General features: G+C 36.4%; 1 protein-coding gene across 10 annotated transcripts in view; it reads right to left on the minus strand.

The window, feature by feature from the left end:
• Positions 1-11386: 11386 nt before the first annotated feature.
• LOC140526770 (protein LEG1 homolog) overlaps positions 11387-13284 on the minus strand; it is a 34906-nt gene continuing 33008 nt past the window's right edge. For 8 of the 10 annotated variants that reach the window (XM_072643286.1, XM_072643285.1, XM_072643282.1 and 5 more), the window contains 2 exons: positions 12834-13072; positions 11387-11683 (listed from right to left, as the gene is read on the minus strand). In XM_072643286.1, coding sequence (XP_072499387.1) covers positions 11565-11683; positions 12834-13072 — 358 coding nt within the window. In that variant the 3' untranslated portion in view covers positions 11387-11564. The remainder of the gene's footprint in view (positions 11684-12833; positions 13073-13284) is intronic. The other 2 variants (XM_072643278.1, XM_072643277.1) reach the window with 2 other exon arrangements.

Raw genomic sequence — 13284 nt, forward strand, 5'->3', positions numbered from 1 at the left:
ATCTAAGCTCCTTTGCCTTACAGAAGATCATATTCCAAGCCCTCCAATCCTTTACTGTAGAAGCTGCTAAATCCTGTGTCATCCTGACTCTAGTAGCACATAATTGGAATTGTTTCTTTCTGACTGCTTGCACTATTTTCTCCTTGACTTGATAATTCTGGAATTTGGCTACAATATCCCTTGGACTTTTCATTTGGGATGTCTTTCAGGAGGTGATTGGTGGATTCATTCAATGAATATTTTATTCTCTGCTTCTACTATATGAGGACAGTTTTCCTTCATAATTTCTTGAAAAATTCTATCCAAGATTTTTTTTTAATCATGACTTTTAGGTAGCCTAATAATCCTTAAATTGTATCTCCTGAATCCATTTTCCAGGTCAGCTGTTTTTTCCAATGTGATATTATATATTTTCTTCTATTTTTTTGTTCTTTTGATTTTTTTTGACTGATTCTTGATGTCTCATGGAACCATTAGCTTCCATTTTCTCAATCCTAATTGTTAAGAAATTATTTTCTTCAATTAACCTTTTTACCTCCTTTTCCATTTGGCCAATTCTAGTTTTTAAGGAGTTGGTTTTTAGGTCAATTGTTGTCCTTGCTGTTCCAAGCTGTTGACTCTCTCTTGCATACCTTTTAGTTTTCTCCCAATTTTTCTCCTACCTCTTTTATTTGATTTTTAAAATCTTCTTTGAAATATTCCAAGAAGCCTTTTTTGGACTTGGAAGCAATTCCTATTCCCCTTTGAAGTTTCTCATGTAGGCCTTATTACTTTGTTGTCTTCTTCTGAGTTTGTATTTTTATCTTCCCTATCACCATAGAAATTCTCTATGGTCAATGTTCTTTTTTGCTTCTTGTTCATATTTTTGTCTATTTTGTGGCTTTTAAAATTGAGTTTTCTGGAGTTGGAGCCAAAATGGCAGAGTAGAAAGATGCATATACTCTAGCTGTTCCCCTGCAGCCCACAAAATACCTGTAAAAAAATGACTCTCAATGAATTCTAGAAGCAGAAGCCACAGAACAACAGAGTGAAAGACGTTTTCAGACAAAGGTAACCTGGAAGGCCAATAGGAAATGTCTATCTCATGGGACGCTGACTGGAGCAGAAGCCAACCCTGGGCATGTGGCACTGGGAGGAACAGGATCTGACCAGACTTCTGGTGCAGAATTCCCAGCAGGAGGGTCCCAGATCCCTCAACTCACAAGTGACAAAGAAAACTCCAAAGATCAGTGTGGGAGGACTTTCCCAGCTGGGCAAGAGGGGAGTGAGGTCCCCCCAGGACTGGCCCCAGGCTGCAGCAGAGGCAGTGGCAGCAGTAGCAACAGGCAGTGGGTAGCTGCGGTGGCCACAGAAGCAGCCTGGGTCCATTGTCCAGGCAGCTCAGCTTAAAGCCTCTGGCAGAATTGAGCAGCTGACCTGAATCTCAGCCCTCAGTGGTGGCCCACTCTCACAAAAAGCCCCAGGGGAATTGAGCAGCTGATTTGAATCTCAGCCTTGTACTGGGGAGAGGAGAAATACTAGGACCCTCCTCTTAAGAAAGGATTCAGAAGACAAGTAACTGGCTGGGAAAATGCCCATAAAAGGGAAAAATAATAAGACCATGGAAGGTTACTTTCTTGGTGAACAGGTGTCTCCTTCCATCCTTTTGAATGAGAAAGAGCAAAGCATACTGTCAGAGGAATTCAAGGTCTCTGGCTGTAGAACCCCCAAAATGAATATGAAATAGGTTCAGGACATCAAAGAGCTTGAAAATCCCATCAGGAACCTTGTAAACGAGAACCAAAAAAATGCTGAGGAAAATAATGCCTTTCAAAAGAGGCTAACTCAATTGGAAAAAGAGGTCCAAAAAGCAAATGAGGAGAAGGAGGCTTTGAAAAGCAGAATTAGCCAAATGGAAAAGAAGGTTCAAAAGCTCACTGAACAAAATCATTCTTTAAAAGAGAGAATTGAGTTCAGGGAAGCTAATGACTGTGAGATAAACCAAGCAATTAAAAAAGAAAGCCAAAAGTTTGGAAAAATTGGAGATAATGTGAAACATATAGTAGGAAAAACAACTGACCTGGAAAATATAGAGAGACAATTTGAAAATTATGGAACTACCTGAAAGCCATGATCAAGAAAAGAACCTAGACATTATCTTCCATGAAATTATCAAGGAAACCTGCCCTGACATACTAGAACCAGAGTGCAAAATAAATATTAAAAAAAATCCCCCATTCACCTCCTGAAAGAGACCTGGAGAAAGAAACTCCTAGGAATATTGTGGCCAAATTTCACAGTTCCCACATCAAGGAGAAAATACTTCAAGTAGCTAGAAAGAAACAATTTAAGTATTGTGGAAATACAATCAGGATAACACAGGATCTAGCATCTTCAACATTAAGGGACTGAAGGACTTGGAGTAGGATATTCCAGAAGTCAAAGGAACTGGGATCACCTACCCAGAAAAACTGATATAATACTTCAAGGAAGAAAATGGTCATTCAATGATATAGAGGACTTTTAAGCATTCATGATGAAAAGACCAGAACGGAATAGAAAATCTGACTTTCAAACACAAGAATCAAGTGAAACATGAAAAGGTAAACAGGAAAGAGTAATGATAAAAGACTTTCTAAAGCTGAACTGTTTATATTTCTATATGGAAAGATAATATTTGTAACTCTTGAGACTTTTCCCAGTATTTGGGTAGGTGGAGGGATTACACACACATACATACACATGCACATATAGACAGAGAGTAGAGGTTGAGTTGAATCAGAAGAGATGATATCCATACAATAAAGTTAAGGGGTAAGAGAGGAAAATGTTGGGAGGAGAAAAGGAAAAATGGAATGGGACAGGCTATAACTCATAAAAGAGATAAGAAAAAATCCGTTCAATAGACAAGAAAAGGGAGAATGTGGGAGGAGAAAAGTAAAGCTTAGTCTATTCACATATGGCTCAAGGAGGGAATAACATGCTCACTAAATTTGGTATGAAAATCTGTTACCCTACAGGAAATTAGGGGAGGAGGGGACAAGTGGGGTGAGGGGGATGATAGAAGGGAGGGCAAATGGGAGAAGGGAGTTACTAGAAGTAATCACTTTTGGGAAGGGCCAAGGTCAAATGAGAGAATGCAAAAAAGGGGAGACAGGGTAGAATAGAGGGCAACATGGTCAGTATTATACAACATGATAATTATGGAAGTCTTTTGCAAAATGACACCTATATAGCCAGTATTGAATTCCTTGCCTTCTTAGTGGGGATGGGTAGGGAGGGAGAGAGGGAGGGAGAGATGTTAGAATTCAAAGTATTAGAAACTAATGTTGAGAATTATTATTGCATATAACTGGAAAATAAGAAACACAGGTAATGGGATATAGAATTATCTTTCCCTACAAGAAAAGAGAAAGATGGGGATAAGGGAAGGATAGAGTGTGATAGAAGGGAGGGTATATTGAAGGAAGGGGTATTCAGAATGCAAAGTATTATGGGAAGGTGGGAGGAGGGGGATGAGGAGAAAAATTAGAACTCAAAATTTTGTGGAAATGAATGTCAAAATCTAAAAATAAATAAATTAAATAAAAAAAATTGAATTCTCCTCCTGGGTCACAGGGTGCATTGTCACAGATTTCTTGTGATGGGGACCAGGGTTTTGTGTGCTGGGGCCTCATTGCTGGCAGTTTACTCACTGCACTGTGGAGGCCCAGTCTAGTGGCACCTACTGTTGCCTGGTTATTATATTTTAAAGTTGTTTGTAGGAAACCTGGGATCATCATAGCTGAACTCTGCCAAAATTTCCTCCAAAAACTTTAAATATCATATCAAATTTAATTCTAACATGCCATTATCAAAAACAATGTTGGTGTGAAACATTTTTATAACCCAGAACGAATTAGAAGATCAGAAAGAGAGGTGTGTGGCACTGGGGGGGCAGCTGGCTGGGAGCACAGGGCAGCTGGAACACCAGTGGTGGGCCTTGGATGTGGTGCAGCTGACAGCAACAGTAACAGAAGGAATATCAACAGTTCTGAGAGAACTTACAACCAGGAGACAGTAAGGAATTGGACACCAAGTCAGAAAGAGGTCACAGGGCACCCCTGTGCTATCATTGGGTGCAGGACCAGAGGCCATTTGGCAACTACACTGCTTATTATTCAATTCCAAGTCACAGTTCCAGAAATGTCTAGCAGCATTAGCACTTGTAGCCATAAGGGATCAGGGGCCTTACTTGGATACAAGTCATGGTTACAGACAAGAGAGGAGTTATGAGACATCAGAGGTCCTACCTGGGTAAAGACCAGAGTGCAGACAAAGAGAGCAGCGATCACATCTCCTCCAATCATACTATTTTGGAAGTGGCAAAACTTGTAGACTTTCAGAACTGTGAAAACAACAGAGTGGGAAAGCCTGAAGTTTGAGACAGTGACCCCTTCCCTCCACTTCTGAGGTGAGTAGAACCCAACTCTAGCACAAAGTCAAGAGAAAGATCGGAAAAAATGAGCAAATAACACAAACAGAATCTAATCATTCAAATTAGTAAGGTGATAGGGTGTCTCAGGACACAAACTAAGAAGAAAGCAATGTGGAAAGCCCCATAGGCAAAGCCTGAAAAGAAAATGCAATTTGGATACAAGCTTAACAAGAAGTTTTAGAAGAGCTAAAGAAGGAGATTTTTTTAAAAAGCAGAAAATATGATGAAAAATCAAATACATGTGATATACATACACATACTCAGAGGAGTATAAACTTCCACTTTACCCAACATGGAAGGAGGAGAGGGACTAAGTGAAGGAGATGTGGAAAGAGGGAGGGTAGATTAAGACAGGAAGGGTCAGAAATAAAAAGAGCCTTTGGAGGAAGGACAGGGTTAAAAAAAAGAGAGAGAAGGATAAACAGAAGAAAATATGATATGTGTATGTAATATATAACATAGAATATATACATAATCATAAGTATGAATGTTAATAGAATGAACTCACATATAAAATGGAGGCAGATGGTGAAATGGATTTGCAACCAGAATCTAACAATGCATTGTTAACAAAAAAAAGTACAACTGAAAATTAAAGGCATGCTATGAGTTATAATAAGAGGCTAGAACATAATTTATTATGCTTCAACTGAAGTAAGAAAAGAAATAATAGCAATCATGATCTCAAATAAAGAAAAAGAGATGGCTAATTAATTAAAAGAGATAAAGGAGCCATAAAAATGAAATTATATCAATACTATGCATATATTCACCAAATGTTACAGCATTCAGGTTCTTTAAGGCAAAGTTAAACGAGTCACAGGAGGAAATGGACAGTAAAATCAAACTAGCAGGGAAGACAGGACTCATTAGAAAAGATCTTTACGCTTAGAAAGATTGAAGATAAAAGGAGGATGGGACAGCAGAGATAAATAATGGATAAATATACAATGTGCATGAACCTGGACAGACTTTGAGAGATAATGGAAGCTAGAAAGGCCTTGTAGGCTATGGTCCATGGGGTCATGAAAAGACAGATATGGCTGAACAACAAAAACAACACATTCATTCTGAGTGGTGAATTTGTTGTGATGTATCAATTTTTGTTCCAAATCAATTTCTACCATTATTTCTTAAGAATGTTTTATAATCTCCATATATATTTCCCCAGAATACACCATCTCAATCTTGGTATTTGTCTCAGTCTTTCTGATTCTAGGCATGTGTCTCTCATGGCTGGCTTGCAGTCCCTTTGATTTTCTGAAAAACTGTCTGTTACCTTTTTTTGTATCCCCAGTGCCTAGCATGGTAAAGGGCACATAGTAGGTTTTTCATTAATGCTTATTGGATGACCAACAGTTTATCCCATGTATAACTTGTTTCTGCATAGTTGTTTCATCTTGTCTCTCCCATAAGATGTGAGTTCCCTGAGAACAAGAACTATTTTTTTTCCCTCTCTCAGTACTTAGAGTAGTACCTGGCACATAGCAGACATTTAATAGATGTTTGACAGACTGGAGAAAAAAACTTATAGTTGTAATTATAAAATTTTTGTGAGTCTTTGAAGGTTAATGCTTACATTTTATAAATTTTCTAACTATTTTAAAGGAAAATTTCTCTTTCTTTTGTTCCCATCATTTTTGTAGATACTATGTAAGGAGAATAAATGTCTTAAAAAATAATAAAAATATAGCAAATTGTGAAAAAAAATAGAAACTATGGGAACTCTTATTCAAACAGCAGGCTCTTTGAAAATTAGAATAGACCAAAGAGGAATGAATGATTCTATGAGATAGAAAAGAAACTTAGAAAAAAATTTTAATTGAAAAGAAGAAAGTGCAAGATATTCAATATCAAAATAATTGACTTAGAAAAATTAACAGGGAAACATGTGAGGAGAGGGATAAGGGAAAGGAATAATAATGACATGAAAGTAGTAAACTCAAGCAGAAAAAACAATTGAGATCCTGAAGGGAGGACTGAGAGTAACAAAAAAGAAGAAAAAAAAAATGGAATCTAAAAGGGTGCCTATCAGTGGAGAGTGATTCAGCAATTTGTGGCATAACTACATAATGGAACATTGGTGCATAGTACATTATGAAAGAGCTGATTTCAGAAAATCCCAAGAAATATGAACTAATACAGAGTGAAATGAGCAGAGCCAGAAGAATAAGTTATACAGTGGCAATAACAGTGAAAGAAAAACTCTAGAAAAAGGAATTTTAATCAAAGCAAAGACTCACCATATCCCCAGAAGACCTATGGTAAACCCACCTCCTTGCAGAGAGATAGGTGATAGACTCAAGAGGCCTAAAAGAGACATACAGTTTTGATACACATTGGTCAGGGTTTGGATTGTGCTTGATTGTGCTTATTTATGAAATTTTTTCTAATCAGAAAAGCAATTAAAATCTATATTGAAACATTTGACGATTAAAATTTCATGATGAATGAAAGATAATTTCATTTTTCTATCTGGTGGAATAATATTTGGGAGAAGAAGCTCAACCTTAATGAGAAATTGATATGCTTTTCTGCCAACCTCAGATGACAAGATTTTCTCCCAAAATGAAAAGAAGATACACCCTGTCAATGTTTATAAAAACTGTTCATTTGAACTTTCATTTTCAGAATGATGCCAACAAAAACATGTATTTTCCTAATAAGACAGTCTTGATAGCCTTTGTGACTTTGGCTAAGTCACTTCCCTTCTTTGGACTCCATTTTCCCATATCTCGTACTAGATAAGTTTCAAAACTCCTTGTAAATTTAAATCAAGAAAGAGTATGATTTTTGAAAACCTTTAGGGAAATCAGGTTAATTTAATTCATAATTAGTGATTAGATGCCCACCTCTGGAGGAGGATGTTTACTTTTAAAAAAAACAGCTTCTTTTTTCATATCAAATTATCAAATTTGAGAACTTTTTCCTCCCATCACCCCCTGGAAAAGAAAGAAAGAAGGAATTACAAAATCCTGGTATCATATTTGCACAGTGAAGGATAACAAATTCCCACAGTGACCACATCCAAAAATGTGTTTCTCATTCTTCTATAATACCCAGGAAAATGTTGGTTGAACTAAATGTCTACCTTATTATGCTACTACTGATGCTTAACCAGCACTTTAATAGCATCATATTAGCAATATTGATCCTGTTCAAGTTCCTAACATACATAAGGGTCACTTCATAGCAGAGGTGAAACTGAAGTGGCCAGTGGGTGGAAGGCAAGAGACAGAAGCAGCTTCCAGATTGGTGCTTGTTATTTCCATAAGTCTCTGTTAGAGTAGAGGATGAGTGTAGCAGCTAAGTCTGGGACGAGGTAGAAGTTTAGTCTCAGATCCAGTTCCAATGGGCCGTAGGATAAATCTGTAAAGACATATTGAAGACTGGAGAATATCTCCTGCATCATGATCAGGTTACATGGAGTTAATAAAGTAGAAAGATATAGAAACTAATCTCCTTAAAGCAAACACTGTCTCACTTCTCTGTGTGTATATAACTGTACATACATATATATTGTATGCATGTGTGTATATATTTATGTGCATATATATGTATATGTGTATATGTATACATGTATCACCAGCTCTTTCAACAGGGCGCGAAGCATTGTAAGCATTTAGGAAATGCTTGTTGACTGAGGCCCTGAGAACAAATCATCTTTTTCCAAAGTTACATGAGGAGCAAGTAACAGAGTAAAGATTCACATCCAGGCTTCCAGACCCCAAAGCTAGTAATGTATAAATCATTGCCAACTTCCATGACTTCAGTCCAAGATATAATAGGTAGATGATGCATGTAAAAGATTGCATCTACTTATACCTACCTGGCTTAGGTCCTTAGAAAGGCCTGTTTCCTGAATTATGTACTAGTGTTTTCTGGATCCTACTCTTCATGAGTTAATTTACTTCAACTGAAAGCCTGCACCGACATTTCCTCTCCAACCTTTCTTGGAACCAGGGCAAATAACTTAATCTGTCTCAGCTTTTCATATCATCCAAAATCTGATACAATCACAAGAACCAGTGTTGAAAAACCTAACCCTATCCTGCTTTATGTCAGAATTTAAACTATACTCTTTCTCCTTTTAAGAAAATCTTATAAATGCTGTCTTAGGTAAGGGGTAAATACCGTTCTGCTTGTCCAAGGTCAGTCAAGATCTGATGTTGATCACAGAAACTTTCACTGTATCTTGTTATATTTATGAATCTGTAGGACTTGCCTTTCCTTTTTTCTTTTGCCTCTTCTATAGTAAGTAAACTATAGAAAATATTTTCATATTTCTGAAACATGTGAAGACAGTTGGTAGAAGGGAACAGAAAGCAGATGTAAGGCCTGGAATTAAGAAAGTGGACAAAAGGCTCTGAGCTACGTTGGCTCAGAAATTAGAGAGGCCAAAACTCAGTTCCTTGACATGAGGTTCAATCAGTGATCTTGATGTTTACAAAGTAATGAAAGATGAACAGTCTTACCAATATTGCCAGAAGGTTCCATGGAAAGTAGTTCATGCCCCAGCAAGCTGAGGACAAAAGCCCAGGGCTGGATACTTTATAATGTTCCTCTTGCCCTTGTACTTGTCATCAGTGTGACCCTGGGACTTGATATGAAAGATAACCAGTCCAGTGGGGAAAAGTACAAATCTTACTATTGGAGGGAAGCATCTGCAGCTCCAGACAGTCTTGTTGCATACTAGTTCCCATTTCCACAGCTTTGAGGCCTAAGACCTATAGATTGAAACAAGAAAGTGAAGATTCGTGAGTGTGTCAGGAGCTTTGAGGTTTCAGAATTCTTAAAGCTCCTTAACAGAAATGACACAGATTGTTCTCTGGGTTTCTTTCTGCTACCTTGAAAAACGTATGCATCCTTACTAGTGTTGTGTTCATCCTTTGTTTTCAAAGAAGACCATGACATCAGAGAAATGATGACATGACTTGCACTTGACTTTGTTTTGAGTGAGGGAGGGCTGTGCACTGTCACCAGCCTCACTTCTCTTCCTGAGCCATCTGGATACAGTAACCAGATATTTATCAGGATGATGAGATGACCCAGGATGCATGTAATGGAATGCTATTTTGCTGTAAGAAGTGATGAACAACGTAAGGGAAAGTGCGGGATTTCAAGTCAGATGACTTGGATTCCAATCTCAGTTCTGTTGTTTCCTACCTGAATGACCTTGATCAAGTAACTTGATTAGTCTGAGTCTCAGTTTTATTATTTGTCAAATGAGTAGGTTGGACTAAGGAAGTCCTAAGATCGTTTTGGATTTTTAATATGATTCTATTAGGTTAAGCAATACAGATGTAATGACTTAGTCTAAATTTGTGCTTAGTGCTAAATTTGACATGTTGACTGTCTGGGTTCCAGACTGATTTTAGTGACTATTTCCCACAACATTTTTGGGTTCACATATGTGACAGGCATTAAAATGATCTGTTTTATCTTCTGTAATCAACTCCAGCCCTTGTTTGGTGATCTCCCACTAGTGAGAGTTGTGAAAGGTAGCTGCGCTGGTTCTCTTCAGTTATTATTTTTATGGCAAGGTCTTAAATATATATTTTTAGTGTTACCTATAATATACATTTTGACCTTGTTGTGGTATAAGGTTGGTCAGATTTGACTTAAGCTTAATTTCTTCCTAACCAAATGTCAGTTTTCCAGCTTTCTGATCAAATAAGGAGTTCTTCCCTTAAAGTTATTTTCATTCTTAGATTCCTCAAACACTGAGTTTATGAGTTTAGTCGTTTCTGATTCTTCCTTATCTGTTTGGAACCACTGACCTACTTTCCCTTTTGTTTAAACTATTACCAAATATTTTGGTAAGTACTGCTTTATTAAATGATTTTAGGTCTCAGCGTCCTTTCCTCATTCCCACTTTTTTTCCTTTTTCCATTGAGTTGAAAATTTTGTTCCTCCTAATTGTTATTATTTTCTCTAGTTCTATAAAGTAGCAGTCCTTTACAAGTTTGATTGATATAGTATTAAACTTCTAAATTTTTTGACCATTGTCATTTTTATCATATTGTCATACTCTCAACACAGACAATGAACATCCCTCCAACTACTCATTTTCCTTGTTTGTAATGAGATTTTAGTAGTTGTGTTTATATGATTCCTGTGTGTCTTGGGTCAATACATAAATATTTTATTTATTTTTGAAGATATTTTGAATCAAATTTTTCTCTTTCACTCTTTTTTGTAAGGATTGTATTGAAATTCATATGGCTTTGTGGACTTATTTTACCTGTTATTTCCCTAAAATAGTAATCCTTTTTTATTAGTTTCTTGGTTGGTTTTTGAATATTTCCAAATAAACTATGTCGTGATCTTCAAGTGGTATTGCATTTGGGCAAATGTTTAAACCTTTAATAAACTTCTTGTCTAATTAGTGCAGTTAACATTTCTAGAACTGTCAAATAATAATGGAGAGAGGCTAAATACTTGCCTTGCTCCTCTTCCTTTTTGGAAATCTTCAAGTGTTTCTCCATGACAAATAATGCTTTCACTGGGTTTGAGATATATACTTTCAATCCTATTAGAGAATGATATTTCATGTCTGTGATTTTCAGCCTTTTTAACTTGTAAGCGTTCTCTATTTTGTCAATTTGTCTACTTTGTCATGTGGTTTCCTTTTGTTCATATCATTATTTGTGCTGTTTCTCTAATGATGAATCATCTTCCATCCCTGGAAAACACCAACTTGGTGATTTTTAAAAATTTGCCTCAATCTTTTTATTATCTTTTTAATAATTTATGCAATCTTTATATATTATATGTGTATATTGTACATACCATATACTTATTACACACTACATTATATATTATATGTACATATAATAATTGATACAATCTGTATAATAATCTATTTATTATCTATTTATATATTTAAAAATAATCCAAAAATGAAGAAAAATCAAAGTACAGCCGTGCTTTAGGACGATGCATTGTTTTATTTACTTTGATAATCAACATTCACATATATTTACTGAAAGTCTACTATACTAAATCAACAGATGTACCTTTAATGGTTTTTTTTAATTAATGAGACAATTAAAGACAATTGAAACAGTTGTTCGCTAAAATTCCACAAAGGAGTAAGTCATATTAGTTAATTATCTGGAGAGATAAATCTTGGGAAAAGAAATATAATCTTAACAAGAACTTGAGCATCTTTCCTTGCAGTCTCAGACATCATGATCTTCTTCCAAATATTGAAAAAGGCACCTCCTGTCAAAGAACAAGAAATGTGTTAGTTTCTAAACCTGGAAAACTAGGAACTTTCATAGTAAGATTGACCCTAACCAAAACCAGGCAGTGAAGTGAAAGAGAAACAATTGTGGACTTAGAGGACCTAAAACTAAATTTCAGTCCTGCCACCTTTGTAAACTTGCATAAATAATTTCCCTTCTCCAGAACTCAGTTTTCATGTAAAATGAAGGATTTAGACAAGATAAACTTCATGACCCCTTTGAATTCTAAATATAAGATCAATATGATGCTTTTAAAACCACAGGGAAAATATGCTAATTTAATTTCACATTAGTGTCCAATTGACCAGCTTGGCATGAAGTTTGCTTTTAAATAGTATCTTTTTTTACAATTCTCAAACTGGGAAAGAAGAAAGAATGAAAGAAAGGAAGGAAGGAAGGAAGGAAGGAAGGAAGGAAGGAAGGAAGGAAGGAAAGATGGAAGGAAGGAAGGAAGGACGGAAGGAAGGAAGGAAGGAAGGAAGGAAGGAAGGAAGGAAGGAAAAGAGAAAAAGGAAGAAAGAGAGAGAGAAAGGAAGGAGAGAAAGAAAAAAGAGAAAAAAGAAAAAAGAGAAAGAAGGAAGAAAGAAGAGCAAGGAATGAAGTAATGAAAGAAAGGGAAAAAGAAGGAAGAAATGAAAGTAAGAAAGAAGGAAAGAAAGAAGGAAAGGAAGAAAGAAAAAGAAAGGAGAAAAGAGAGAGGAATCACATATCTCATGTGCATAATCAAGCAAAACAAATACCCATAATAGGAAACATCCCAAAATGTCTGTCATTCTCTGTATTTGCACATATTTGCAATGCAAAAAAGTTTACATTATTTCAAGGCATTACCAATGCATGACCAACAGCCAAAAGCTTTATTGTAGCCATGTTGGTTCTGGTGAAGGGCTAATTAACCCCCTTACAGCACAGGTGAAGTGCTCTATGAGAGCAAGGATCAGAAGCCAAGGTTGGGCTTGTGATCCTCTCAAGTTCTTGTCAAGGTCTAACGTGCCAGTGGCAAATGAATCTGAAAAAAGGAAGGAGCTTAGGCTAAGACTCAGTTCCTAAAGATGACACATATGCTTTATTTTCCTCTCATTTCGATTATCCAGCTTACATGATTTTCATATGTCTTGAGTTCATACCTGAAATACTGTTTAGTCCAGAAATTGTTTTTGTTGTGATCAAGAGCACTTTTTCAGATATATTAAAGTCCAAGCCAGGAATGAACCAGTCTCCAATGGTGAGTTGTCTGTGAGGGAATGCGGAAAGGACTATTGATGAATTCTTCATGTCAGGGGGGTAATTTGCTGCCTCCAGGAACTCAACAGTGGTTAGAAAGCCTTCAGCAAAATGTTTTTCATCTGTAGAATAAAATTGGCTACTAAAAAGAAAAACTTGTAATTAGTAAGTTCACAGGAGTTACACAACACTCTCCCTGTCCTCTCCCAATCTTCCTCGAAATATAATTTTCCAGTAAGTATTTTATGTGCAAAGCCTCATATAGTTCAAATTCTGTTAAATGCTTACTGCTTCTGTTATCTTAGCTAGGTCTATTACAGTCCTTATCTAAGACAACTGGGAGGCATAGCAGAT

This window comes from Notamacropus eugenii, chromosome 2 (genome assembly GCF_028372415.1).
Source record: "Notamacropus eugenii isolate mMacEug1 chromosome 2, mMacEug1.pri_v2, whole genome shotgun sequence".
Taxonomy (NCBI): Eukaryota; Metazoa; Chordata; class Mammalia; order Diprotodontia; family Macropodidae; genus Notamacropus; species Notamacropus eugenii.